Raw genomic sequence first — 27,774 nt, 5'->3', positions numbered from 1 at the left:
TTCTGATAACTCCCTATCATAACTCCCTCTCATAACTCATTATCATAACTCATTCTCATAACTCCTTCTCATAACGCCCTCTCATAAATCCCTCTCATAACTCCCTCTCATAACTCCCTCTCTCTCATAACTTCTCGTAACTCCCTCTCATAACTCCCTCTACTCCCTCTCATAACTCCCTCTCATATCTCCTGTTTCAATATTTATTGTTTTACACGTTGTTTGTTATAAGACGGAATGAGAGTTATGTCATATTTTTGGGAATTCAAAAGGTTTTTAATTGTCACTTTACTGAGAAAATGCACTGAAAATGAGATGGCAGTAGGCTGTTACAACAACGATTGCATAACAATAAAAAGGTTCTATCTTCGTCTTTATTTTATTCCACTTAAAACCTTTTCGCATTCACCCGTCGGGTTGCAACAAACAGCAAGTATTAATAACGTTAACAATAATATTAATAGACGCTGGACATGTCCCTCTTATCAATACTCGATGTATAAATAATATTTCCCAAATATGTTTTAGCAAGCTAAAGTTAAATATAATATAATATTTTATAACATTCATTTACAAATTACTCTACTATTACTTGCTATTCCTACCATGCGCTGGATGCTACTTACAATGTTTGCTGTTTAAAATCAAGATATAAAGTATATAGTGATCTCATAAACAAAACTGTTTGTAATTCTCTGCATGAAACGGATTTTGTTATTACTTGATGATTGTTTCTTTTATGTTTTGTGATGATATGTGTAATTATTATTCATGCCAGAAAATAGCTATTTGGGCTTATGTATCTAGACACCTGATCCAATCAGATTTGATCTTTTCAGAATAGTATCGCACCAAGATTGTGATTATTATGTTTCATAGCAACACGGTTTAACATAATATAACAGTTACAGCAAGCTTCATTGCGGCATAATTGCAATACGATTCTAATATTTAAATACATGTTACAAGTGGTGAATTGTTTGAATGTTTTAAGTGTATTTTTCCTATGTTGTGGTTTGTTATTTTCCATAAGAAGCAATAATAGTTAAATTTGATGCCAAATGCCAAGTTCTTGACCAATGGTAAAAGTAACGAAGCAACTATTTTTGATAATCATTGATATTTCCCATCAACCCTTCATTGAGTTACGTCAAATCTTATAACGTCATGTTTAGTTTGAGCTCGATTGGGTTTTAGGTCTTTGATCTTGCTTTGATGTATTGATAATTATATATAGCTTTAAACCGTTTAGTTTTTTATTTTAGTTGGAACACATTTGCTCTATTTCGTGAAAAGAACCTATTTAAATATGTTTAAAACTATGAACTGTGTTAACGTTTTGTGGAGCTAGTTCAGGCTGATCAAAACAGTACAATATTCACATTTCTGTTATTTCAAAATATTCAATTGTTGTAACACATTAATATGCAGTCTTATTTGTTTTAATAGAAAGAAGACCGATGCGATTTTCTAGGACTACTTGAATCTGTTAAACGGCACTTACCCCTTTCTGAAATACTATTCAGTACACAATTAGCCAGATAGTGTAGAGGTTGGATGATGGGACCTCTAATGCTATTAATGCTTTACTTGCTGTATCTTGAGCCGACGGATGCAATGCGATTTCCTCACATCAGAATCAGGGCAAAGCAAGGTTGGTGTATATTAAAGAAGTCTTATAAACATTGTAGTTAATAAAAATAAACAAAGTATTAGTCCCACGAGTCAAACTCCTGTTTCCTTATGTTCTCGACAATGTCCTTTAAACTTCTAAGCCAGTTACCTATTCCTATCATTTCATCTCGTTCAATACTTATTATAACACTACAGTTACCTAGATAGTTTTATGCTACAAGTTGTTTGTTTGTTCCACGTCCAAATCAAAATTTAAAGCTTTTGGTGCCTACTTGATGAACTATATTACGATGTTACATTGAAAGAAACAATAATTGTCAAGTGTATGTTTTTGATTTTTCATTCAGAACATAATCGGTCCCGTTATTCATCATGTTATTATTTAAGGGTAACTTTTACACAATATACTATTGACATCAATTACTGATTTATGACGATGATAACATTTAAAGACTTATATATTCGTATTTTGTTAGGACGTTTTTTGTGTTCAAATTGGCTATTGTTTTAAGATGCGCTGTTGATCAATGAAGATAAACGAGACATATTAAAGATATGGGACACTTTTTTAGTACGCGGTATTCATTTTGTAACAGCCTTTTGAAGTCACATGGATGATACACATATACGCCTTATGAAGAAACAGAACAAACATCGATATGTTTTTGCTTGGAACAGTCAATTGTGTAAGCTGTAGAAAACGAATCCACTACCGTTTGATTCTGTGTCGACTATATCCAGTCCTATCCTGCCCTAGCATGCTATGTTTGCTATATAAACGATAAGCAATAACATGTTAACTTATCATCCATCATATCCTGCCCTAGCATGCTATATTAGCTATATATACGTTTAGCCATAACATTGTAGCGTACCGTCCTATTATATCCTGCCCTAGCATGCTATATTAGCTATATATGCTTTTAGCCATAACATCCTAGCGTACCGTCCTATCATATCCTGCCCTAGCATGCTATATTAACTATATATACGTTTAGCCATAACATGTTAACGTACCGTCCTATTATACCCTGACCTAGCATGCTATATTAGCTATATAAACGTTTAGTCATAACATGTTAACGTACCGTCCTATCATATCCTGCCATAGCATGCTATATTAACTATATATACGTTTAGCCATAGCATGTTAACGTACCGTCCTATTATATCCTGACCTAGCATGCTATATTTGCTATATATTCATTTAGCAATAACATGTTAACGTACCGTCCTATCATATCCTGCCCTAGCATGCTATATTAACTATATATACGTTTAGCCATAACATGTTAACGTACCGTCCTATCATATCCTGCCCTAGCATGCTATATTAGCTATATATTCGTTAAGCAATAACATGTTAACGTACCGTCCTATCATATCCTGCCCTAGCATGCTATATAAACTATATATATACGTTTAGCAATAACATGTTAACGTACCGTCCTATCATATCCTGCCCTAGCATGCTATATTAACTATATATACGTTTAGCCATAACATGTTAACGTACCGTCCTATTATATCCTGCCCTAGCATGCTATATTTGCTATATATACGTTTAGAAATAACATGTTAACGTACCGTCCTATCATATCCTGACCTAGCATGCTATATTAACTATATATACGTTTAGTCATAACATGTTAACGTACCGTCCTATTATATCCTGACCTAGCATGCTATATTAACTATATATACGTTTAGCCATAACATGTTAACGTACCGTCCTATTATATCCTGACCTAGCATGCTATATTAACTATATATACGTTTAGCCATAACATGTTAACGTACCGTCCTATCATATCCTGCCCTAGCATGCTATATTAACTATATATAAGTTTAGCCATGTCATGTTAACGTACCGTCCTATCATATCCTGCCCTAGCATGCTATATTAACTATATATACGTTTAGCCATAGCATGTTAACGTACCGTCCTATTATATCCTGACCTAGCATGCTATATTAGCTATATATACGTTTAGCCATAACATGTTAACGTACCGTCCTATCATATCCTGCCCTAGCATGCTATATTAGCTATATATACGTTAAGCAAGAACATGTTAACGTACCGTCCTATCATATCCTGACCTAACATGCTATATTTGCTATATATACGTTTAGCCATAATATGTTAACGAACCGTCCTATCATATCCTGCCCTAGCATGCTATATTTGCTATATATACGTTTAGCAATAACATGTTAACGTACCGTTCTGTCATATCCTGCCCTACCATGCTATATTTCCTATATATACGTTTTGCCATATTATATTTACGTACCGTCCTATCATATCCTGTCCTAGCATGCTATATTAGCTATATATAAGTTTAGCCATAACATGTTAACGTACCGTCCTATCATATCCTGCCGTAGAATGCTTACTTACTTAACGCTCAGCCAAATCATGTTATAGCATGCTATGCATCGTTCAATCAACACAGTGTTCAGGATGTTTTCGAATAGTCCAGTCTCGTCGTGCCCTAGCATGCTTATGTTTCCTTTGCTCTATCATTTATGACCAGGAACATAATTAAGTATACTGAATAATTTGCATAAATTAGTTCATATACATGTGTATTTATTATTTTCTAAAAGGGGACGTAACCGTTAACGTATCAACAGCTACAGTGCTAAGAAAAGGTTCTAAACAGAGTTTTCCGCAATATTTTGACGTCAGATTTACCTCAAATGACATATATTCAGATTTAAAACTGAGTATAAATGACATCAGCGATGATGTACCAGTGGTTTTACAGAGAGGCGGGAAAATGGTGCCTTACCGGGTCTCCTCGGAGGTGAGTTGGTGGATATTTAAACAATTACTTTACGTTCCCGTGCAAGTTTGTATCCGAAATCATCTTTTGGTGTCTGGAAGTCAGGTCATGAAAGAGAGCTAATAATAAAAAATAAAATAATAAGATAATATTTTCTGATAAATAATGTGATGCAAATAACTATCTCCATTTTATTCAAGACATGTCATAAGTATCGTAATAAAGACATACACGGCCTCGAGATCAACTTGGGTATCAGGTTGTTCCACAAGCAAGAACACTAATTGTGAAGTAAATCTCGTCTAAAATATATATATAAAAAAAGTGAAATAGGGCATGTTTGCCCGGTAAGGTTTGTCACGTACCATGTCAATAATCAAAATAAGCCAAACTACTGTACATAAAGAAAATTTTCAGTTTTATAAAAATGTCATAAGTTCATAAGTTAACATAACTTCTGTAATATATAACAACACCTGAGTAGGTTAAGTAGCAGATTAATTATGTTAACAAAATAGTCCGGAGAGGCCATCGTAATGGCGTTACACACGGGCGTTTATATCTTTGCATGATGTCATTGTGTTATTGTATGTGGGTTTGATTGCATCGTGACAATGCACCGTTACGAACAATTGTAAATAATTGTGTGACCTTTATTTCTGATTAATTTGTATGTATTGTTGAAGGCCGCCGCATTCTATATGGACGTTTCAAACAAAGCAGCATTCATCGTCTGGCGGGCCGGCGATACTGACTCGGACACGTTTCTGTTTGTAAGAGGGTTTCAGTGTTACTTTTCATTTGTTCATGTCATTATCATCATCATCATCATCATCATCATCATCATCATTATCATCATCATCATCATCATCATCATCATCATCATCATCATCATCATCATCATCATCATCATCTTCATTATCATCATAAGTATTATAATAATCATCGTACTGTTAAATGTTTTAATTGTGACTGATTCGTAATCAGCTTAGGTGTTTTGCCTTTTGACCGACACATCACTTTCTGTTTAGTACCCTCATGTTTGACAATTCTAATTTTCTTCATGCGTGTATTTCCCGATTCAAATAATAGTGATTATTCTATCAATAAACTTTTCATCTGATTCTTATTAAACAGGCATCTGCCTAGTTATGCAAAATTATCCAGAGACTGAACAAATATAGATCAAAGCACTTTAAGTACTTTAGGATGGAGCTTGATGTTAAGCGCCCAAGTGCCGGGGCGCTGAAACGACCTTTGGGATGGCACTCCTTCCTAACCAGAGAAACAATTATCGTTTCAGACTAACGCTTCGATTAATTTATGTTGTGTATAAAATGAAAATATTTGGAAAAACAACGCAAAACACATTACAAACTTTATCAGATCGCATTATCCGCTGAACTTCATCCAAATTTCGTTGATGTCTGGTTTATCGTGAGTTTGCTATATTACGTTTGAAATGTAAATAAACTAGAAATCATGCATTCAGTTACCATCGATTACTTATTTATGTTTGTCTCTCCTCTCCCCCAAGTTCGGAACCTACCAGCATGGAAATCAAGAGTTACTCGTGCAGCCACCTGCATCTTCCGGCACCGGCCATACCGTTACGGAAATTGAAGAAACCAGTCCGACTGGAACAGACTTCCTGATAAACCCTGAATTCGGTAAGTGCATATATAATTAATTAATTCGATCACCTTACGGAAATATAGTATGGTAACAGAGCAAGTTACAGTTGGATAGTTACAGTTCTTTATATTCATCAATTAAAATCAGCATGCGTATCGGTATTGATTTACTTGTATTGGTTCATATATCCGTATTGCTTCATTTCAAGAAAATAATAAAGAAACTGATTACATGGTGAATGTTTTCAGAGCAATTTTGACAGGTTGATCACCTAAGTACATGATGTATGATTTATTGGTTTGCAGTATACTGAACATCAAAACCCATTCGTGGTATTTATATAACCAATTTGATCATATAATAAACGAATCATGTTTGATTGTTAGGAACTATAAGGTTAACTTTCGATTAGAATCATTTCATTAATTGCTAGCTTTTTCTCAAATTAGATGCAAGCAGAGTCGAACAGTTGGAATCATCAAATGCCAAGGATTCCAACCGAACAAAGAGGCAGACAACTGATTATGAAGTTGAAATCTTCTTCGTTATCGACTACAGTCTTTATTCATTGTACGAATTCGCAGAAATCTGCGTGTATAAGAACTGTTTGATATTTTGATTAGCTTTTTTAAATAAAAACAGCAAAACATAATAGGGACACTATTTTGTTATTACATTGTTTGTTTCTGAACTTTTAAGTAATCAAGTTTTCATGCTATGTAGTTACTTATGTTACTGAATGGGTATTTGGCGATTCTTATAAACTAGATTTTTGGTAGTGATGACTTAATGTGCTCCTGTCAGAGTCTCTCAGAGTCACGAGATTGAACGCAAAACAATTGTGCAGCCTTGAATTCCACAACAAATTATATCAGTAATATATCATATATTATGTTTCTTTTACAATGCCATGTTTTTTTTCTTGTAGCTGGTATATGCAAATGACGGGCACCGATATAGAAAAGCAATCATCGGCGATTTCTACAATAAAACAATTCTACGCTTTTGTTTTAAATGCGGTAAATATCATTTTAAACAATTGTTTAACCATGTAACAAACCTGCAAACAGTACTTGCAGTTCGATAAACCTTGTGTACTTTAACTTCTTTATTAACCTCACTCGAGTACTCGTGTGGATGTGTTGAAGCTTTATTACGTCAATGACTGCTTCAGTTACGATAAGAAGTGGATAAATAGTTTTTGTTTTTTGTGGTTGTTACATAAAATTATATTTAACAATCATAAAGGGTCATAATATGAACAAGCCACTGTCTTCGACGGACTCTCGCAGTAAGGCTTCCGGATGTATACATATTTACTAGTTATTTTATTTATACTGGTTAAAATTCGTACTCGCATGACCATCACTGGTAACATAATTACAAGATTCAAGTCAATACTCAGAAAGTAAGTGTACTTCTTGTAAGATATGGGAAAATAACCATAACCTAACAACAATTAAATAAAATGTATGATCCTCACTACACACCTGAATAACTGCCATCGGTAACCTGAGTATATATGAAATGTTATAACTAATTTCGAGCTGGAGCCAATACTTATGTTTTGCAAGATAAGACTAAAGCTTTGAAAATACCATTATTTCATCGTTTTTTTTGAAAACAAAAATCAACCACAAAAGACGATTCAGAGCAGTGCAGCAAATACATAGTGTTTTATTATAAGTAGCACACAATTTAATGTAATGTTGATTTAATACCACATATTCAGTTACCTTGTGTGCTTAAGGGTTAAGCGAAGGGTTAACTTAAAATACATAATTATAACGAATTCAGAGTATTACAAGTTTGTTATCTGTCGATAATGTCATTTTTAAGGGATTTGCTCATTCATGTTTTTGTAGTTTAGATTATTTAAATGACAAAAGTAGCTTTATTTGTGAACATTGTATACGTAACGTTAGCCAACAAGTGTACATTTCTCTTATTTTGTTTAATTTAAGCAAGTATATATACCGTTTGTTACTTATTTAAACGTTATGTTAGTACCAGACACAGTGTTGGTAATAAGGCAATCCGCTATATTTTCCGTAAATATATTTAAATCTCCATTGTCCATGGTAAAAGACGAAGTATTCTTAGTATAAAGCACGTATTGACATTGTTGTCCAATCTAACTTGTCCTCATGTTATTATTTCTCTTTGACAAGAGTATAAGACAGAATTTTATAGTATTGTATGTATGCAAAAGCAAGTACAACAATTGAATAGTGTGAACCCAAAAAAAACATCATGTACATGCATTTAACGCATCCAAAGACTTAAAAGTAGCTAACAAATGATGGTTACGATACCAATTTCATAACATTTCAAATGACGTGAAGAAAGTCTACTTCACCAATGTTTGAAACGTCATTGACATGATTATTACAGATTTTTTTTAAATATTTCAAATGACTTGAATAATACTTATGTCTCAAAATGGTGTTTTGAAATACTGAACTGATGTATGCAAAATAACACTATAAAATGCATATATATGGCACAAATTCACATTATTACGACAACATGGGACTTCCGGTTAAATATTTCAATACATGCTAATATCTTTACAAACAATTTTAAAGAAATACTCAGCAAACAATATCATTTTTTTTGGGGGGGGGTGGGGGGGGGGTTCTAATCAACGAAGTCGGCAGGCTTGGCGCATCCAAATACCAAAATTTAGGGTTATTTAATGCTAGTGTTCAATGTGAAATGCCTATTAAATGCCTTCACATAATCCAGAGCGCATCCAGATATCAAAACCGCCATACCGTTTAGAAAAAAAAGTTGTCCACTTTATTTATATCTGGTTTTAATGAGTATGTCATTGCGCAGCTCACAGATGAGCACTAGTAAATATAAAGACATTTGGAGGGGAGGATGATATTGCGCTCTGAAAAGCAAGTTAGTATTTTCCTTTGGTCATCTTTAACAGTAGTACTCTACCAATCGTACAAGACGAACAATACAACTTAGTATAAAATATGATTCTCACTGAGGCAAAACACTTAATATGTATGTTTATTTAACGTGGATGTAAGAACTAGAATGTATCTTTCCTGCAAATGAAGATTATGTTGAACTCATCTGATCACGCATGTGTCCGTCATGCTTTGCTTATTATTACAAAGATATGACGAATGTATTTTAAAGTTGAACTTGCCTATTTCAGATGAGCATTCGCTACAACTCAGTGACGGGTTCAGGGTATAGCATTACCCTTATTTACGCGGGCATATCTATCGCCACAGTAAGTAGCACACACTTATGTATCGTTGGTAAATTATTTGGGTTATTTTGCAGTACAGACATTAATATATTTTTTAACAAAATGAGGTAGGATATATATCGCAGATCTTCTTATGATAGGAAAATATCTGTCCCAAGAATTGGAGAGCTTTTGTCGTGCATATATGGTATTAACTTAAACAAATTTCCGAAACGACTCATTTATAAACTTTAGAGATCTACGGACGCTCCGTACATCGAGGACAATCTAGAAGAAAACTATGTCGATGGTCGCCGAGTGTTCTTAACGAACTCTGTATTGCCTGCCTTCAAGGACTGGGGAAACAAAAACCTAAAACCGATTTACAACTTCGACGTAGCAATGATGTTTACAAAGTAATGTCGGTTAAAACATGGTCTCGGTTCACAGGTTCTGTAATAATGTGAGCTTATTGTTGATGCGCCATTGTCGTCGCAGTCATGTAAAATAATTTGGAAATGAACTCGTTATTGTTCAAGATACTTACAAACAACTTTCGTGTTACCACGAAGCTCTGTATGTGTACCAAGACTCTAACTATAACATACATTTGGCATTGGCATTTTTTATAGTGTTGGTGTTTGCAACTACTGAAACAACATAATCAAAAGTACAAGAGTGTCACTATCTATAAACTATCTATATCTTTATGATAGCAAAACATAGAACAAACACTTTTTAAAATTGATAACTTTGTACATATCTGAACAACACTTGTTTTGTTTTAAATTTCAGTTATCAAATGCAAAGGTTTTTCAACAACACGTTTGAATCGCTTAGAGGTACCAATACGTTTTTAGAGTATTACAAAATGGCAAAGAAGTAAATACGTATTAGGAATTAGTTAACAGTTATGATAGGCTTTTAGAGGGCTGTATGTTATGATATATTGTTGTTAGAAGTTAACTCCTTTGTAACGTAAAGCAAAAATGTCACCTGTTCCATCTTTGTACAAGTCATGGAAAAAGAGAACGAGAAAACATGAAATAACAAAAACAAAGAGAGTTAATTGAATATTACAATCAGTATGTGTGTTTTTTGCTTAGAATCGTTTCGTAAAGTCCTGAATGTCACAAAAATTACCTTGATATTACAATTCGAAGGATTTTAATTCACGAACAGACAGTCCATAAACGTTTTCTTCCTCAAGGGACTAATGGCAATTTTCACATTAAAAACAAATGCCGAGTGTTATCAAAATGTGCATCACATTGACATTATCGTTGTCCAAATAATTAACCTTTATCTTTTAAAAATACACTTTTTTCAAATTGTACTCACCTGCTCCATTATATTCGTGAATGTTACGGCTCGTTCTATATTATTCTGATTATAACTTGTCCATCTGTCGGTCACTTGGCCATTTAATACCGTTTTCTACTGCAGGTATTGCCTATCGTCCCGGAGCTTGTACTGACTGGAAATACAGCATCACCGAGTACTATTTTGGGGCGCGTCTGGTTTCGACTGCATCGCACGAGCTTGGGCATAAGTAAGTGCAAGAAATCCTGACGTATGCTATTCTATTTCTTAAAACATGCATACAGAAAGTTTGAATTAGCGAGTTTTATTGGGCAGTCGACCCAATTCAAGAAGTAGCCACTTAGTGTTACAGGATCTTATTTCCATTTTCTAAAAAACTCATGACACAGAATCAAATCTCGGTTGTACAATAAAATACCATGGTTTACTTACATCTTCAAAGGTCTTAGAACTTAAAACAATTCACTGAAGATATTTGATCTATTTGATCTATTTGTTTCTACTTTTCCACGCTTTTTTAACTGCTTCGCAATATCATGGCGAATAAAATGGGCATAGTGTTATATTCAGTCAAGTTCTACTTACTTTTGTCGTTAACAAGTTGTGAATTTTCTTTACAAATTTGATACTTTGGTTTGGTAAGATGTAGATATCAGAATGACTTCGGTGCAAATCAGACAATCCATTATATAATATAACTATAATTGTTTTCAACCAAAATAACAAATCAAATAACTTTATATTTATCTTTATTGGTAACGCTCATATTAGTAGCTATTGCAGTTCTAACAATATTTCTTAATCACATGTAATTCAGTTTGTTTGCCCAGCATGATGGTACAGTCGACGGTACTGGTGAGAACTGTTCCAGTGCCGATATGTATGTGATGGGTGTACCTAGAAGCATGTCATCTGACGATGTCAGAAACATCCGCCAGTTCTCATTTTCTTCATGCTCAATGGATTACTTTACTGCGTACATAAAGACATTAAACACGTAGGTAGTATTAAGTTCTAATTGAAATATATTAGGTGCACTATTAAGTTAATGAATAAGAAGGGCCTAGCGAACGAGGCTAATTATTAGTACTTATAACTGAAAAATGCAATGTTTCTTACAAGATCTGAGACAGCTTTTTCAACTGGGCTTGATTTATGTAAATATATAATCACACAATATTTCAATTCTAAAAGTTAACAAGGATGCTGTTAACTTCAAGACAGTTTTGTCCTATTGATAATAATGGTCAAGGAATTGTTAAATGTTCGTTCCTACAACGATATTAAACAATACTATTTCAATGTGTATCATGCTTATTATCTTGTAGTAAAATGTCTCTGTTTTGACGTTCGTGTGGCTTTGAGTATTACATATTTAAACATAATATGGATAATACTCTAGGCTACTAGACTTTTTCCTAGTATACATTGCATTATTAGTCATTCGTTATAATTGAAATGATCATCTAAAACGAAGTGATCGCCCTTGACAAGCAGGGGATATATATCTGCCACTACGTACAACATAGATTTATACAAGATGTATGTAAATAATGATTACACAACCTGGCTTTCAATTGATGAATTATTTTTAACTTTATGAATGTCTTCACTTTTATTATTTATTTTAACATGAAATTCATGATGGCAGTGAAAACTGTACGGCAAAGGGAAGTAACCGATGTAAGGATTTTAATGTTAAATGTGTAAGGTACAAGTTATGTGCGCTGACATTACGAATATTTAGGTTTTTATAATACCTTTCGACAAAATGACATAATACAGTATAAGGTGTTACTGCAGAATATTCTATGTACTCTTCAGTGGCGAAAACTGTCTGGCAACACGCAGCGCAAACTATAACACATCTGACCTTAATCCTTATTTGGGTGACCTTGCGGGTCAGGTGTACACTCCAGATCAGCAGTGTGAATATATACTTGGAGCCGGTTCCTACCTCTCCAGGGTACATACATTTAAATGTTTTACTGCTAACGCTTCAAACGATATTTCTGTACATATGTTTCTGATTTGTTTTGTCGTTTAACTTGCGTCGACCCATTTCGAGAAAAAGTTTCTTTCCGTGATTGTATGTAATGTGTATGTTGCAGATCACCTATCAATCGAATTACAGCTGGATTTGTTCCAGAATGAACTGTGTCATTCCTGGCACTAATGGTACTTATTACTATAAACTCGCCTGGGAGGGTACAACTTGTGGGGATGGAAAGGTATGTGGCCGAGGTGGTTTATTATTTAAAACAATATTCATCTCCACTGTAGGACAATCAATTTAAAACAAACTGGTTTTGATCATATAACCAACATTTTAAAACAAAGTTCTCTTGATAATATAGCCATCATTTTAATAATAAAATTTTCTCATCATTGAATCAATAACTAAGAACTGATGCATTTTATCTACCGAAATGCAGATATAATACAATATAATAACAGCTCGTCGTAAAACTTCTACGTTTTAGAACTATCTTGTTTATCCTTTCATGCGCAATCCAAAAGATCATTTACAAAAAAAAAACCATATAAATGTTGGATATTAATAACGGGGACAACTTGTTCCATGTGGTACCATGAGTTTAAAAAACATTGTTCTTTGTTATCTAATCATTGTACTTAGTGTTCTTGACTGCAAGGTCATCATTTTGAAACAGAAGGTTACCTAATATAGTACCAGAATTCTGAAATAAAGAGTTTTCCACTCTGGTACCAACATTCGGAACAAAATGTTGTTTCAAGGTGGAACAACAATTTAGAATAAAATAATTGCTATTGTTGTCTAGGGCCAATTTTTAAAACGAAAACGGTCACCTGTAAGACCATTTTAGAACAAAGCGTTCCAAATACACTTAAATGTTGTCTTGGATCGAAGAGCCAACATTTTAGAAAATATGTTTTCACTTAAGAACAGGAATTTAAACGGAATTGTTTTGAATGTAGGCTTGGCGTTGTACCAAAGGTGTTTTTTCGAAGTAGATTCATTTTTAAAACAAATTTATTCCTTATGTAGCAAAAACATATTAGGAACAATGTGTTCACAAAGTGTGAATATATTTTTGAATAAAGTGTTTTCTAATGTAGGAAAACAACTTTGAACAAAGTACAGTCATAAAATACCAACATTTCTGTTTAAAGTAATTCTTGTTTTATTTAGTATAACATGGACAATAATAAACGGCAGAAAATACTGTGGAAAATGGCGAAAGTGCATACACATAACTCATACACAAATATCACTTTGAATAAATTATTCGAATTTAAACATTAGCAAATACCCATTATTATATTTTCGGTCCCTCTCAGATGTGTAGTGGTGGATCATGCGTTACGTCGTCCAGAGCCCCGGCTGTAGCGGCTGGTGAGTGGTTTAGTTTATATGATATTACGGATTTAATGTATAATTCCCAGAAAGCTAAGGTCGGGAAAGCAAATGTTTGATCCATGCTTATTTAAGATGCCCCTATTACTATTTGTACCCCACGTTAAATGGCTACACTCTCAGTTTATCAAAATGGGCTAATAAATAGGCTTATCAAAGTCCGTTATGCCTTCTCTATTTTTTATTGAAATCTTGAATCGTTGGAAAATATATAATGTTAAGTGTTTTAATGTTGACACGTTAAATAATACCAAACGAAATTCATTTTAAAGCACGACAAACATGAGATGAGATCCTCTACGTCTTGCAGTTCATCTTCGTCTTCATATATTGCTCTTTAAAACTATAAGCGATTACAATTTTGCTCTTTATTTTAAACCTAAAAACTGTTAGTCAAACGACGCCCAAAATATGATGGTTATCTGTTCAAAAGGGTAGTGAGGGGGCATTTGTTACGTTTTCGTGCTTAAAATTGCGATTATTACTTTTTGTTTAATTTAAGTGATGTCAATCGCGGCAAAACACATTATTGGTAACAAAAGTGATAAAGCATGCAGTTTATCTGTCAATTCAAGTCCAAGCTTCGAACTTTAGGGTTCCGGAGATACTTTAATTCAGCATATAACAAGTATTTATTTGATTGTTACAACAATACGTCTGTTGTTTTAGAGGAATGTATGTTCGGAAACAACCCAGGCATCGTGACGTATGAGACGGTAACGTGCAATGAACTACTGGCTTTTCCAAACACCTCATACAAATGCTACCAAAGTTACTGTCTAAACGATTGCTGCGAAACATGCGAGCAAATCAGACTAAAAAACGTTAACACCACCGGTAAGAGTTAGTAAATGCTTAATTTATTTTACTACCAGTGTGACGAAAGCACCAGTACCAGCAAAGTCACTTTTGAGTGCATGGTTTTGCGCGAGTGTTTTTTTATGTTGAAAATATAAAACATCATAAACATCAACTCTACAAATCGTATATATGTTATTATATATTTTGATATAACATATATATGTATTTATATAGTTCTGAGAATTTATACAGTTATTAAATATGTTTTTCTTCATTCAGATTGCGATTACGGCGATAAGGCTAGCTGGTGTGAAACGATGTCTCTGAGTGGCTGCTATAACAATGATGACGTTTGCTGTCAGTCTTGTCCGCGGAGAGCTCTCGGAATTCAAAGTATTATTATGTTCTTTATATCATGCGTTTCTACTTGAGCAAACGTTCGTGTATTTCTAATTCTAACCTATCGGTAAGTCAAGGTCGTCATTTTGCCTATGCGACTAGAATTTCTCTCACCCAAGACCTTGATATTCGGCCATTAATTGACGATGTATGTTCCATATGTCCATCTTGTCGTTACGGAAACGAGGTTTACCGAAGTTAGGTAACATATCCGAAACCGCAAGTTGAAATAAATTTATCCTCCACTACCGCCGTTAGTAGTTTATTTTTCTCCCAACCTATTTCCATTACTTCAGGAATGTAACAATATTAAAAAGAAAATATTAGGATTTAAATTTAAGGCACAATTAAATACTTTTGTTAGAGTTCATAACAATTTAACCTATTCTAAAGAAAATAAATATATTTGATCAACTTCATGTTACTGCGACTGTTTGATGCGATTTGTAAATTACAGATTGCACATATGGAGATCGATCGACGTCATGTAATGTTGACAAATGTTCAACTTATACTGAAGACTCTAGAACTAGAATATGTTGTAAAACATGTGCAAATACAGAAACAACATTTTCAATACCAACTACAACTACACCAACTACAACTACATCAACTACGACTACACCAACTACAACTACACCAACTACAACTACACCAACTACGACGACACCAACTACAACTACACCAACTACGACTACACCAACTACAACTACACCAACTACAACTACACCAACTACAACTACTCCAACTACGACTACACCAACTACAACAACACCAACTATAACTACACCAACTATAACTACACCAACTACGACTACACCAACTACGACTACAACTTCACAAACTAAGACTACAACTTCAAGATCTTCAACTACCACTAAACCTGCTACATCCTCAGCAACTGTTTCACGTAGAAGGATCAGGGTTACAGTGATCTTCCTTCTACTTTTGTTTCGAATGTCGATTTAAATGAAGGCAGTGAGGAACATCTATATATTGCTCTATGGCTAAGATATCATGTATGCTATCGGTTTTCAGAACAAATTATATCGTCAATATATGAAGGCGACTGCGTCAGTGAAAATGAGTAATGTTGAGGACAAAGTCTAGTTTTGTTTTTTCGGTTTCGTGCATAATAAGCAGATAATCATTACACTATTTTTTTAAATAATCTTTAATAAAGTTGTACTCTGGTTAATCAATTATGTCTTAACGATATGTCTTGATTTTATTTTTATTTAAATTGGGATTTCTTTTCATTGATGTACTTGAGGTTAACCTAATGTTTTTTTTTATAATTATTTGTCTTTCTTAAGTTTTCTCAAATTAATCCATTTATTGATGAAGTAGATTTACTATTGGCGTTTTACTTAATTCTGGATTATTTGGATATGTTTCAGGTTGTGCACACAAACTAGTTTACACTCACGGTAAATTAACATTTTATGGACAGTTACAAGGCGGTACCTAAAGAATACTAAAGGCATACATATAAAAAGCAGATCGAACAATGTTTAGAAATATATTAATCCTCTATTAAAAATACGACTTTCTTTAATTACAATCACATACGCAATGATCTCCCTTGACGAGCATATACAATACCAGCCACAACGATGGAAAAAATATCGATTTCAGTTTCAGTTTTTATTGTAAATAATACGTGTTAATGCGATATGTTTTTAAATGTGCATAAAATATCATTGTTTTCAAAGTAAAAAAAAAGTTAAATACAATTTTAACTTTGTAAATAACGTCACCTGATTTTGAACATTACCACCTGATATGCATGGAGCCAGTGATTACTGTACGGCATAGAAAAAATAACCGCTCTGTGGAATTTGCTTACTTTTATGCTTGTGACCTAAAAAAATAGTTCAGAAATTATTTAAAAGAAAAATATTAATATGCATTGACATTATTGTTTTTTAATTATAAGCTGAAGAGAAAGTAATCCCTTTGTAAAAACTTATTCCATAAACATATGTCATAAAGCTTTATAAAAAGAACCATCCTTCTTTTCAAATCTTCTTTTTAACTATTGACACATCATATATCTGTATTTTCTGATTGAAACAAGGGTATGCATACTGTTTAAGAGTTGTTTCTTGTGGAATTTCAAACGTTAAGTGTGACACTGTTCTAATCATGTCATAGCCTTTTGAGTAATAGGACAGTCTTGTGGTGATTGTATAGGAAAGGTGTAATTAGTTTGTTGACAATCGTATGTCTTCGCCGGAGAATAAAAATGTATTTTTCACGGAAAACATGAGTAATAATTTAAAAATGTAAACATGTAAACTTTATGCAAATGAACAGTATAATAAGCTACCACCCAATTGTTCAACGTTTACAGGTCGAAATAAGAATGTATTCCTTTGCGAAACATAAATATTGTCTCGCACGAAATCATCAACTATAGTTTTGGATATTTCGCCCAATTGGGAACCGATTTGGGACATGCCCTTGTTACTGAAATGTTAACATGCAAATGCTGTTTTTCTTTAACATTTCAACATCTGCTCCAAATAATATATTTCAAAATTAATGTCCAAATTTAGCAGCTAGGAGAAGACTTGATGTTAAAAGGGTTGAAGCGTTTCTACTGTTGGAATGGAGCACGACATTAGTTAGGCGTCTGCATCGACACAATATAGTTTTTCAGAGCAATCATTTAATTACATTTGGAAACGGTCCCCGAAGCATACCATTAAGTGGTTTAGATGGAATCACCATAATTCACCGAGACCTTGTATATATTATACCTCTATAATGCGCTGACGACCATCAAACGCAAAAGAGAAAGAGAAACAATCAGCAAACTTTACACAGAAGTGGCATGTATTAAATAAAATATTTTATAAAAGTATTTTCAAGTAAGTAATAATGTAAAATTTTTTTAGAAAAAAACAATAATATTTTCCAAAAGTTCAGAAAATAATATTCTACTAATCGTGTTAGTTTTATATGTACACAGAATGAACTTAACATGAAAAATTGAATACACAATGTAAGCCATATTTATTAAATTATGCACACTATAAGAAACTCAAAATTTCCCCCATAAAACGTTCAAATGTCATTCTTGCTGTAAAATATAAATAAGTTCAAATATTCGAAATGTTCTAAAGAAACATTAATTTGATATTAAACCTCGAATTTGAGAAGTTTGCCCTTACATACAAAATGACATTTTTCCAGTACACTCTATAAAATCTACGGGTACTTTTCTCAAAAATATTTATTATATAACATTTGTGTTATTCTAAAATTGTTGTACGTGAAATAAATATAAAATTATAGAACATTATAATAGTGCTGAAAGGTCAGACCCATCATAATATAGTACATTTAAAAAAATGAATATAATCATAAATCTGTGTTGCTTCTTTAATTTATTTCTTTTTACAGAAGGCGCATGCTACATTTGCCTTTTACTGCGAAATTATCAGTAAACCTGCTTGCTGGTGATTACAATATATCTGAGCAGTTACTCCCCCTTGATATAATTAAGCCATAGAAAAATCTACTGTAAGTTTGTAAGTCAATGGTGTTCACATTTGATGCTATTGATATTATTGGAGACAAGTAATTTTTATGGTATATATCATTTCATAGAATTGATAAAGTATGTTTCTTTATGTTTTGCTTCACATTCAATATCTTTAAGAGACAGTTGTATGTTGGCTATCAGACAGGAAATGCTTCAATGCCGCATCGGAAACCACAAACAGAAAATGTATAACACTCGCTTGCGACTTTACTACTCTAGTTACGTCAACCCCATCACCGAAGCATCTTGGGCTCGCCGTGGCAGATAATTGGGACCATAATGAGAGGACGGTTGATGGGAAAAGGACTAATCATGCAATGACCAGTATTCTAGTGTCCAGTACAAGTGTTGTAAACAGAATCAGTCAACGATTAGGAAAATCATCCAGAAGGACATTTGACAAAAAGTGCCTACCAGGTGGTAGTTTATGCTGCCTCACTGCTTACAAGAAACCGAGTCAAAGACCAACTCCCGTTTTCGAAAGCTCTGTCACACTAGACGAAATAAATCAAGTAGAGCCCAATGCTGTAAAATGTGCGAGACTGAAGGAGTTGCTATACTGATTGGGACGGGGCTCTGTCTTTTGTGATGACTTAGCTGAAGATAAAAAAGTTCCAAACTGGAGCATTTTCATCATGGCCAAACAAACAGATTACAGCACTGTGTACACAACACTTCTTCGGGCCAAAGAGGTTATGCATGAGTTAGGACAGAGTCATATCCCTGTAATTTTTGACATGGGACTGCTGTCAAAAGCTTGTGAAATTGTATGGAGTCAAGACATTTCTCTGAAAGGCGTTATTCCCGTCGAAGGTGTGATGCACCTTCTCATGTCTATCTTTGCTGGAATCGGCTACTTGTACGGAGAAGCAGGCCTGAAGCATCTTTTAACCGATGCTGGAACATATGCCCAAGCTACAGCAGCCAACATCATGACTGGGAAAGATTTCGACCGGGCATTGACAGCCTTCAAGTTGATTGACGAAGTGTTATACAGCCGTCTGCTCATTAACTTTGAAAGCTGGTGTATAAACAACAACAAACATCTACATCATGACGTTACATCGGTCTTGTCAACTCTCAGATGTATGAATGATGATTCTTACTCAGAGCCTGAAATAGAAAGTTTCTGCCAAGCTATTGCAACTCATGTGGTGCCTTTGCTCGACGAATTCCGAGAGGAGGCTCGGAAAGTGTCCCCAACGTTCCAGGTATGGGACAATTATTTATCAAGAGTATCAACACCCCTTAAACTTCTCCTGGCTTCTACAAGGTCTCCAAGTTGGACAGTACATCAACATACAAAATTACAGCTTATGCCTCTACTGTTTGCCGCCAATCGTACAATTTATGCCGACGGAAGTCGAAGAGGGATTTCTTGCAGGTCTTTTCACGACCAAACTGGCACCCGGGAAGTTTAACAATGAATGGTTAGACTACAAGCTCGAGGTAACTCAAAATAAAGCCCTTAAGGGGTCCGGTGGAATCATCGGACTGACACTAAGAGAAAATGCCCTTGCACGTTGGTTTCTGGCACGACCTCTAGCATCCCGATATTCCACGGTATTTCATGAGAGTATAGACAGCCGAAACGTCGAGGACAACAACAAACACCATAGTGATACAAAAGCAAAACGAGACAACTATGACAAAACTGTAACAAAAATGGCTAACCTTCTTGACAACAATTTCATCGACCCTTTCGATCTAACCGACGAGCCTGAAAAGCTTGTTAATTTTGCGACAGGTGTTCATGCTACAAAGGAAGTTCAGCAATCGATGACAACATGTTTAGATAGAGGACATCAGATGTTCGAAACATTTGTGTCTGAAAGGTTAATTGCAAAAAGTGACGGCTCAGATCCATCTGAGAAAAACGTGTTTGCTCCAATGCAAAGAAGTAATGTAAAAACCATGTCAGACATGAAGCAGAAAAAAACAAAGAAACAAAAGGCACTAATCGTTAATGGGGCAGCAATGTTTCAACGATTATTGGCAATAAATGCATTCAAGAAGGTGCCGTCTGAACGTGTATTTTCCTTTGAAAATACCACAGTAACATTGAGTAGGTTCAGTGATGGAGGAAATATGATCAAAACAAAGAAGTCAGAAACACTAACACAGACGAAATGATGTGCACGAACGTTTACACACTTGAATCCGTCTTTGTCGAGGACGGCGAAAGCTCCGACGATGAACAAAAAGAATGCCATCACTTGTTCCCAGTGTAATATAACTATAACGCATTTCATAAATAACAGATGTTATTTATAACACATTGTACTGCAGTTAGTACTAAATTAATTTAAAACGTGAATTTTACTTATATATTGCCATGTGATCAATTAAATCTGACTTTTGCTGTCATTTCATACACATGTATTCAACATTTGTTCAGGAAAACATTATACATGCATACCCATATTCTGTATTGTCATTTAAACAGAAAAAAAAAACAAATGTTTTTTTCAGTCTACATATAAAAATGCTAACTCAAACCCCTATTTTGCGCATAATTAAGCATATTTTAGCTTAAAAAATAAACAAAAACGCCAAAAATAGTAATAAAATACACTTATCTTGCATTGGTTATATACCTTCTAACATATCAGTAGATATATGTCAGTGAAAACTTAAATGTAGTAATGGAAATAGGCAAATACGAATACTTACTAAATGTTTTTGATTTGGCGGCCATCTTGGACGCCATCTTGGATTTCTCAGCTCTGCATCGGTCTTGACCCAAACGATTAACTTTTCCAAAAACTACATATCATTGCGAACATTTTGTTATATGAAACTCCTTGTTGGCAGATATAAACCAGTTACTCCTCTAAATATTCGTGTAATGTGATCTGATTTGCAGCACTAAAGCAAATTTGGACGAAAACCTTCTTATACTATCAAAGAGAATTTTTTTTTTTTTTACTGAAACAAGATCACCATACATAGTAAACGATAATTAAAAAACAACTGATTGAAACCAACAGTCCCTTATAGATATATGGTTTTGATTCAGTAACAAAGCCATCTGATATATCACATCCTCGTTTTGCTCATTATAACGACAAAAAGCGACAAATTTGTTTTGTAACAAAATGTGGAACAGTGTGATAATCATACCGTGTTTGCGTGATTCCTACAGTCAACCGACTGGTAAGCTCAATCGCTAAGGCCACCTATTTTCTTTGTTTCGATTCAAAGGGCGCACGTTTCCTTCTTAGTGTTATGCATTGCTTAAACGGATATTATAATGAAAAACAATCACAAATTATGTAACTGTGGTTACTTATGTCACCCGTATGTGTGCGTATGTATCGGAGTACATCAAAGTCATATATATGTTATGTTTATAACACGTTTTTTTTCTAAAACGTTGCTTCCAATAAACAATATCTTTTCCTGACTTATATTTTTTGAGAATGATCTGACCAATTAGGAAGAAATCTGAGGTTGGACTATCTCCTAGTCAGATTATATTCAAATTTAAATGCATCAAATAAAACGATTTTCCCCGTAAAGACGTATTTAAAGAAGTTAGGCTCCTTCAATGTTTATCATTTAGTGATATCTGATAGGGATCGACGTGTGTTTCATTTCAAAGATGTTTTTGGAGTGAATAAAGTATGTATTTCGATTTCTCAACGCAATACAGCTTTAACTCAATATAAAAAGTAAAGAAAGGAGTTTAGACTGCCTTATTCTCGCAAATGACATTCAATGAGCTTAGATTTAGATTGCCCACCAAGCATATCTCTTATCCTCATCAATATACCTTATAGAGTTGAAATGACCCCAGGCGAAATTCTATTTTGAGATACGCACGATAAATTAATTGCACGAATTGTCTAATTAACTCTGGTCTTACTGAATACATTTACAAGCGAATGTCAGGTACACACTTTCACATGCTGAGCTACACTAGGATATGGCATTTACAAGCGAATGTCAGGTACACACTTTTACATGCTGAGCTACACTAGGATATGGCATTTACAAGCGAATGTCAGGAACACACTTTCACATGCTGTGCTACACTACGATATGACATTTACAAGCGAATGTCAGGAACACACTTTCACATGCTGAGCTACACTGGGATATGGCATTTACAAGCGAATGTCAGGTACACACTTTCAGATGCTGAGTTACACTACGATATGACATTTACAAGCAAATGTCAAAAACACACTTTCACATGCTGTGCTACACTACAATATGACATTTAAAAGCGAATGTCAAAAACATACTTTCACATGCTGAGCTACACTACGATATCACATTTACAAGCGATTATCAGGAACATACTTTCACATGCTGAGCTACACTACGATAAGGCATTTACAAGCGAATGTCAGGGACACACTTTTACATGTTGAGCTACACTACAATATGACATTTACAAGCGATTGTCATGAACACACTTTCACATGCTGAGCTACACTACGATATGGCATTTACAAGCGAATGTCAGGAACATACATTCACATGCTGAGCTACACTCGATATGACATTTGCAAGCGAATGTCAGGAACATACTTTCACATGCTGATTTACACTACGATATGACATTTACAATCGAATGTCAGGAACACACTTTAACATGCTGTGCTACACTACGATATGGCATTTACAAGCGAATGTCAGGAACACACTTTCAAATGCTGTGCTACACTAAGATTTGGCATTTACAAGCGAATATCAGGAACACACTTTCACATGCTGAGCTACACTACAATATGACATTACAAGCGATTTTCAGGAACACACGTTCACATGTTGTGATATACTACGACATGGCATTTACAAGCGAATGTCAGGAACACACTTTCACATGATGTGCTACACTTAGATATGACGTTTACAAGCGAATGTCAGGAACACACTTTCACATGCTGTGCTACACTACGATTTGGCATTTACAAGCGAATGTCAGGAACACACTTTCACATGCTGAGCTACACTAAGATATGGCATTTACAAGCGAATATCAGGAACACGCTTTCACATGCTGAGCTACACTATGATGTGACATTACAAGCGATTGTCTGGAACACACGTTCACATGTTGTGATATGCAACGACATGGCATTTACAAGCAAATATCAGGAACACACTTTCACATGCTGTGCTACACTACGATATGACGTTTACAAGCGAATGTCAGGAACACACTTTTACATGCTGAGCTACACTACGATATGGCATTTACAAGCGAATGTCAGAAACATACTTTCACATGCTGTGCTAAACTACGATATGGCATTTACAAGCGAATGTCAGGAACACACTTTCACATGCTGTGCTACACTACGATATGGCATTTACAAGCGAATGTCAGGAACACACTTTCACATGCTTTGCTACACTACGATATGGCATTAACAAGCGAATGTCAGAAACATACTTTCACATGCTGAGCTGCACTACGATATCACATTTACAAGCGATTATCAGGAACATCCTTTCACATGCTGAGCTACACTACGATAATTATGGCATTTACAAGCGATTGTCAGTAACATACTTTCACATGCTGAGCTACACTGCGATATGACATTTGCAAGCGAATGTCAGGAACACACTTTCACGTGTTGTGCTGCACTACGATATGTCATTTACAAGCGAATGTCAGGAACACACTTTCACATGATGTGCTACACTACGATATGGCATTTACAAGCGAATGTCAGGAACACACTTTCACATGCTGAGCTACACTAAGATATGACATTTACAAGCGATTGTCAGGAACATAATTTCACATGCTGAGCTAAACTGCGATATGACATTTGCAAGCGAATATCAGGAACATACTTTCACATGCTGAGCTAAACTACGATATGGCATTTACAAGCGAATGTCTGGAACACACTTTCACATGCTGTGCTACACTACGATATGGCATTTACAAGCAAAGGTCAGGAACTAACTTCCACATGCTGATCTACACTAGGATATGGCATTTACAAGCGAATTTCAGGAACATACTTTCACATGCTGAGCTACACTACGATATTGCATTTACAAGCGAATGTCAGGAACATACTTTCACATGCTGTGCTACACTACGATATGGCATTTACAAGCAAAAGTCAGGAACACAAATTCACATGCTGAGCTACACTACGATATGACATTTACAAGCGATTGTCAGGAACACACTTTAACATGATGAGCTACACTACGATATGGCATTTACAAGCGAATGTTAGGAACACACTTTCAAATGCTATGCTACACTACGATATTGCATTTACAAGCGAATATCAGGAACACACTTTCACATGCTTAGCTACACTACGGTATGACATTCGTTCATGTTTTAGGAGGCGCTAGCTCCAATTTTTTTTGAGATATGTAGAACACATGCATTTAGGTATTATATTATTGATCGTTATAGACCAATTAGTTAATGCTTTAATTGTGAAATATAAACAATTCCTGAAAAAGGATGAAAAAAACATATCCCGCAGTAAAAAGACAATGAATGGAATTGAGTATGTAAAGATAGATTTGAAAAGACAATTAGTAAAGATGAAAACTTTATGTCTCTAGCATGATTTGAACCAAAATTCCGTTCCTAGTTATAATAAGGTACTGTTGTTATTGCTAATAAAGTCGTATACTATTTGTTTTATAGAGTACAGAGTCGTACCAATGACGTGTTAATATCATATCGAATATGATTTCCTGCGCCCCTTATAACCCATATCGGGTCACCTACTAACCCCGTAACGTATATACCACGTCGACAACCTGTGTACATGTTTAAATATTTCATTTATTCATCGGAATCGAAAAATTAGCGCCATTTTGCCACGATCAGAATTTGGTGACCAAATATGGAAAAAATATGGGGTCACCGCGTGACCAGCCCTGGACCAATGGCGTTGCGTCATTCATGCTGATCATTCTCGATCAGGCTGTATAGAGTACGCCAAATGGCCGAAGGTTTTAAAATTTGACTAGCCCAATAGATGAATGTTTTATTCTAGATAGTGATTATTCATAGCCCAACGTGATTATACATAGCTCATCTGTAATCGGTGAGTAAGTGCCAGCCGGGAATGACCAGATATTTATATCAATTTTAAAATCCTTAATGCAATAACTTGTCTTTTTACCAATACAATTTGTTTGAAACTTTCAGGACTGGCTTACACATGATTGCTTTCAAACTATGACATTAAAACTGCGCTTTCACTTTTTAGAACAAGTTTCAAATGGGCGATAGTTTTGTCGCAGTTGGTGAGAGTGTTATCATCTGCACAATTGAAACAATTGGCATTTTTCACAAAGAAGAAACTATTATTAAGAAATAACTTCAAAGATCAGAGGACCCATAATTGATCCCTGAGGCAGTTGTTTAGTAATGGGCATCTACGCACTAAGAAAATTGCCTTTTTTACGCATTGACGATTTGAAAGATGAGAATCATTAAGAAGTAAGACAGAAGAAGACAAAAACCCATAGGTTGGAAGTAACTGAACAATCAGCTGATGAAGGAGATAGTCGAATGCCTTGGACAGGTCCATAAGAACGGCTGCAACATATTCATGTCTGTCAAGGCAGACTTACAGTCTTCCATTAGTCTTAGAAGGGTTCCTTTATGTGTATTATTTTGTTTGTTTGCCTATGAGAGGTACACTTAAAATATTAGCATATTATCTGGGGTCACTTCTATACAAAAATGATAAGTATACACAGGTTATCATATGGTTAGTTTGCATATAAAAACAATATATGGTAAAATATTGACCAATCAAACACATATAATAAAAACCCTAATTGGCCGATATTAGGTAAATAGCGAAACAACTGATATGAACATGCTTTATATAATATTGTGTTGCTACCTTAAACTGATTTTTTTGCGAATATTAGTAGTTTATAAAAGTGATAATGATGAAGATCACAATTATTAACTTTCATACCAACACAAGTTCATCATTACACGATACAGCCAAGAGAAACACAAGCGATTAATTTTAGGTCATGCTTTGTGTCGAAGTGGAGCTACCCGGCTGACAGTATGAATTAATTACGTTTGCTTGTGTTAGTGATAGGCTTTCATGTTTATATATCACAAGGTATGTACATTCATATTTGAAATATTTATGAGTTTTGCAGTTGCAAGCCCTACCATTGGGATAACAACCTTTGCCTTACAGGTTGTCAGTGTTCGAAACGTTATCACGTGGTACAGTCTCCATTATAAACTATTAACTGAACGCCCTTTGTTTTACAGGTCGTCAATGTTTGAATAACCATTAAAATACCATTGAGTAACCCCCTTTTGAGACTCCATGACGAGGGACAAATTCCATTAATATACAATTGAGTTTACTCCTTTGCATTATCAGTCGTTAGTGTTCTAATCTCCATAACGGGGGGGGGGGAGAGGGAACTCCCTTAAAATACCATTGAGTAAGCCACTTTGAATTATCAGTCGTTAGTGCTCGAATCTCCATAACGATGGGAAAACTCCCTTAAAATACCATTGAGTTAACCCCTCTGCATTATATTTCGTTAGTGTTCAAACCGCCGTGACGAGGGACAAACTCCTTTAACTCTGCATTACCGGTTTTCATTGTTCGATACACCATGACAAGAGACAATCTCCGTTGAAATACCACGGAGTTAAATATTTTTATATTACAGGTCTGATGTGTTTGAAATGCCATTGGGTTGTACAGCCACGACACTGCATGAACCCTGTCAGCTGTGCAGATTCTGAGGTTGGTATGAATTTGTCAACCTAAAAAAAATACCATTATAAAAGCCATTGCGGTTGATCACTATACTATATATTTGTAAGAAGCGTACCATTTTGTCCGTGATCATCTCAATTTTCAAACACACGCTTTGATTGGTTTCATCACAACAGACGTACACATGAAAAAAAATGTGTTTCGGGTGATATAATTATGTTTTCAAATACTACTTCAATAAGTTCGTGTTTATTTCACATTTACAATAAAATGGGCATAAATTATTCAACCTAAGTATATCTACTTTAGGT

General features: G+C 34.7%; 1 protein-coding gene across 1 annotated transcript; it reads left to right on the top strand.

Moving 5' to 3' along the window:
- Positions 1-1,438: 1,438 nt before the first annotated feature.
- Positions 1,439-17,266, top strand: LOC128222364 (uncharacterized). Its single transcript, XM_052931340.1, has 17 exons — positions 1,439-1,654; positions 4,249-4,448; positions 5,114-5,200; positions 5,965-6,097; positions 6,512-6,632; positions 6,991-7,081; positions 9,241-9,318; positions 9,532-9,692; positions 10,072-10,118; positions 10,723-10,828; positions 11,417-11,596; positions 12,424-12,565; positions 12,711-12,830; positions 13,921-13,975; positions 14,666-14,833; positions 15,077-15,190; positions 15,654-17,266. Exons 1-17 carry the CDS (start codon positions 1,558-1,560, stop codon positions 16,163-16,165), a joined length of 2,412 nt encoding a protein of 803 aa, XP_052787300.1. The 5' UTR covers positions 1,439-1,557; the 3' UTR covers positions 16,166-17,266.
- Positions 17,267-27,774: the final 10,508 nt, after the last annotated feature.

Source organism: Mya arenaria, chromosome 16, assembly GCF_026914265.1.
Source record: "Mya arenaria isolate MELC-2E11 chromosome 16, ASM2691426v1".
NCBI classification, from domain to species: Eukaryota; Metazoa; Mollusca; class Bivalvia; order Myida; family Myidae; genus Mya; species Mya arenaria.
The sequence above is the reverse complement of the archived record's forward strand: the minus strand, read 5'-3'. Positions and strand labels throughout refer to the sequence as shown.

Excerpts from the sequence above, each read along its gene's own strand:
- LOC128222364 (XM_052931340.1), top strand. The coding sequence starts at position 1,558 with ATGATGGGACCTCTAATGCTATTAATGCTTTACTTGCTGTATCTTGAG. Across the intron at positions 9,319-9,531 it reads CGGGCATATCTATCGCCACA|AGATCTACGGACGCTCCGTA; the intron begins GTAAGTAGCACA and ends TATAAACTTTAG. Across the intron at positions 15,191-15,653 it reads GAGAGCTCTCGGAATTCAAA|ATTGCACATATGGAGATCGA; the intron begins GTATTATTATGT and ends TGTAAATTACAG.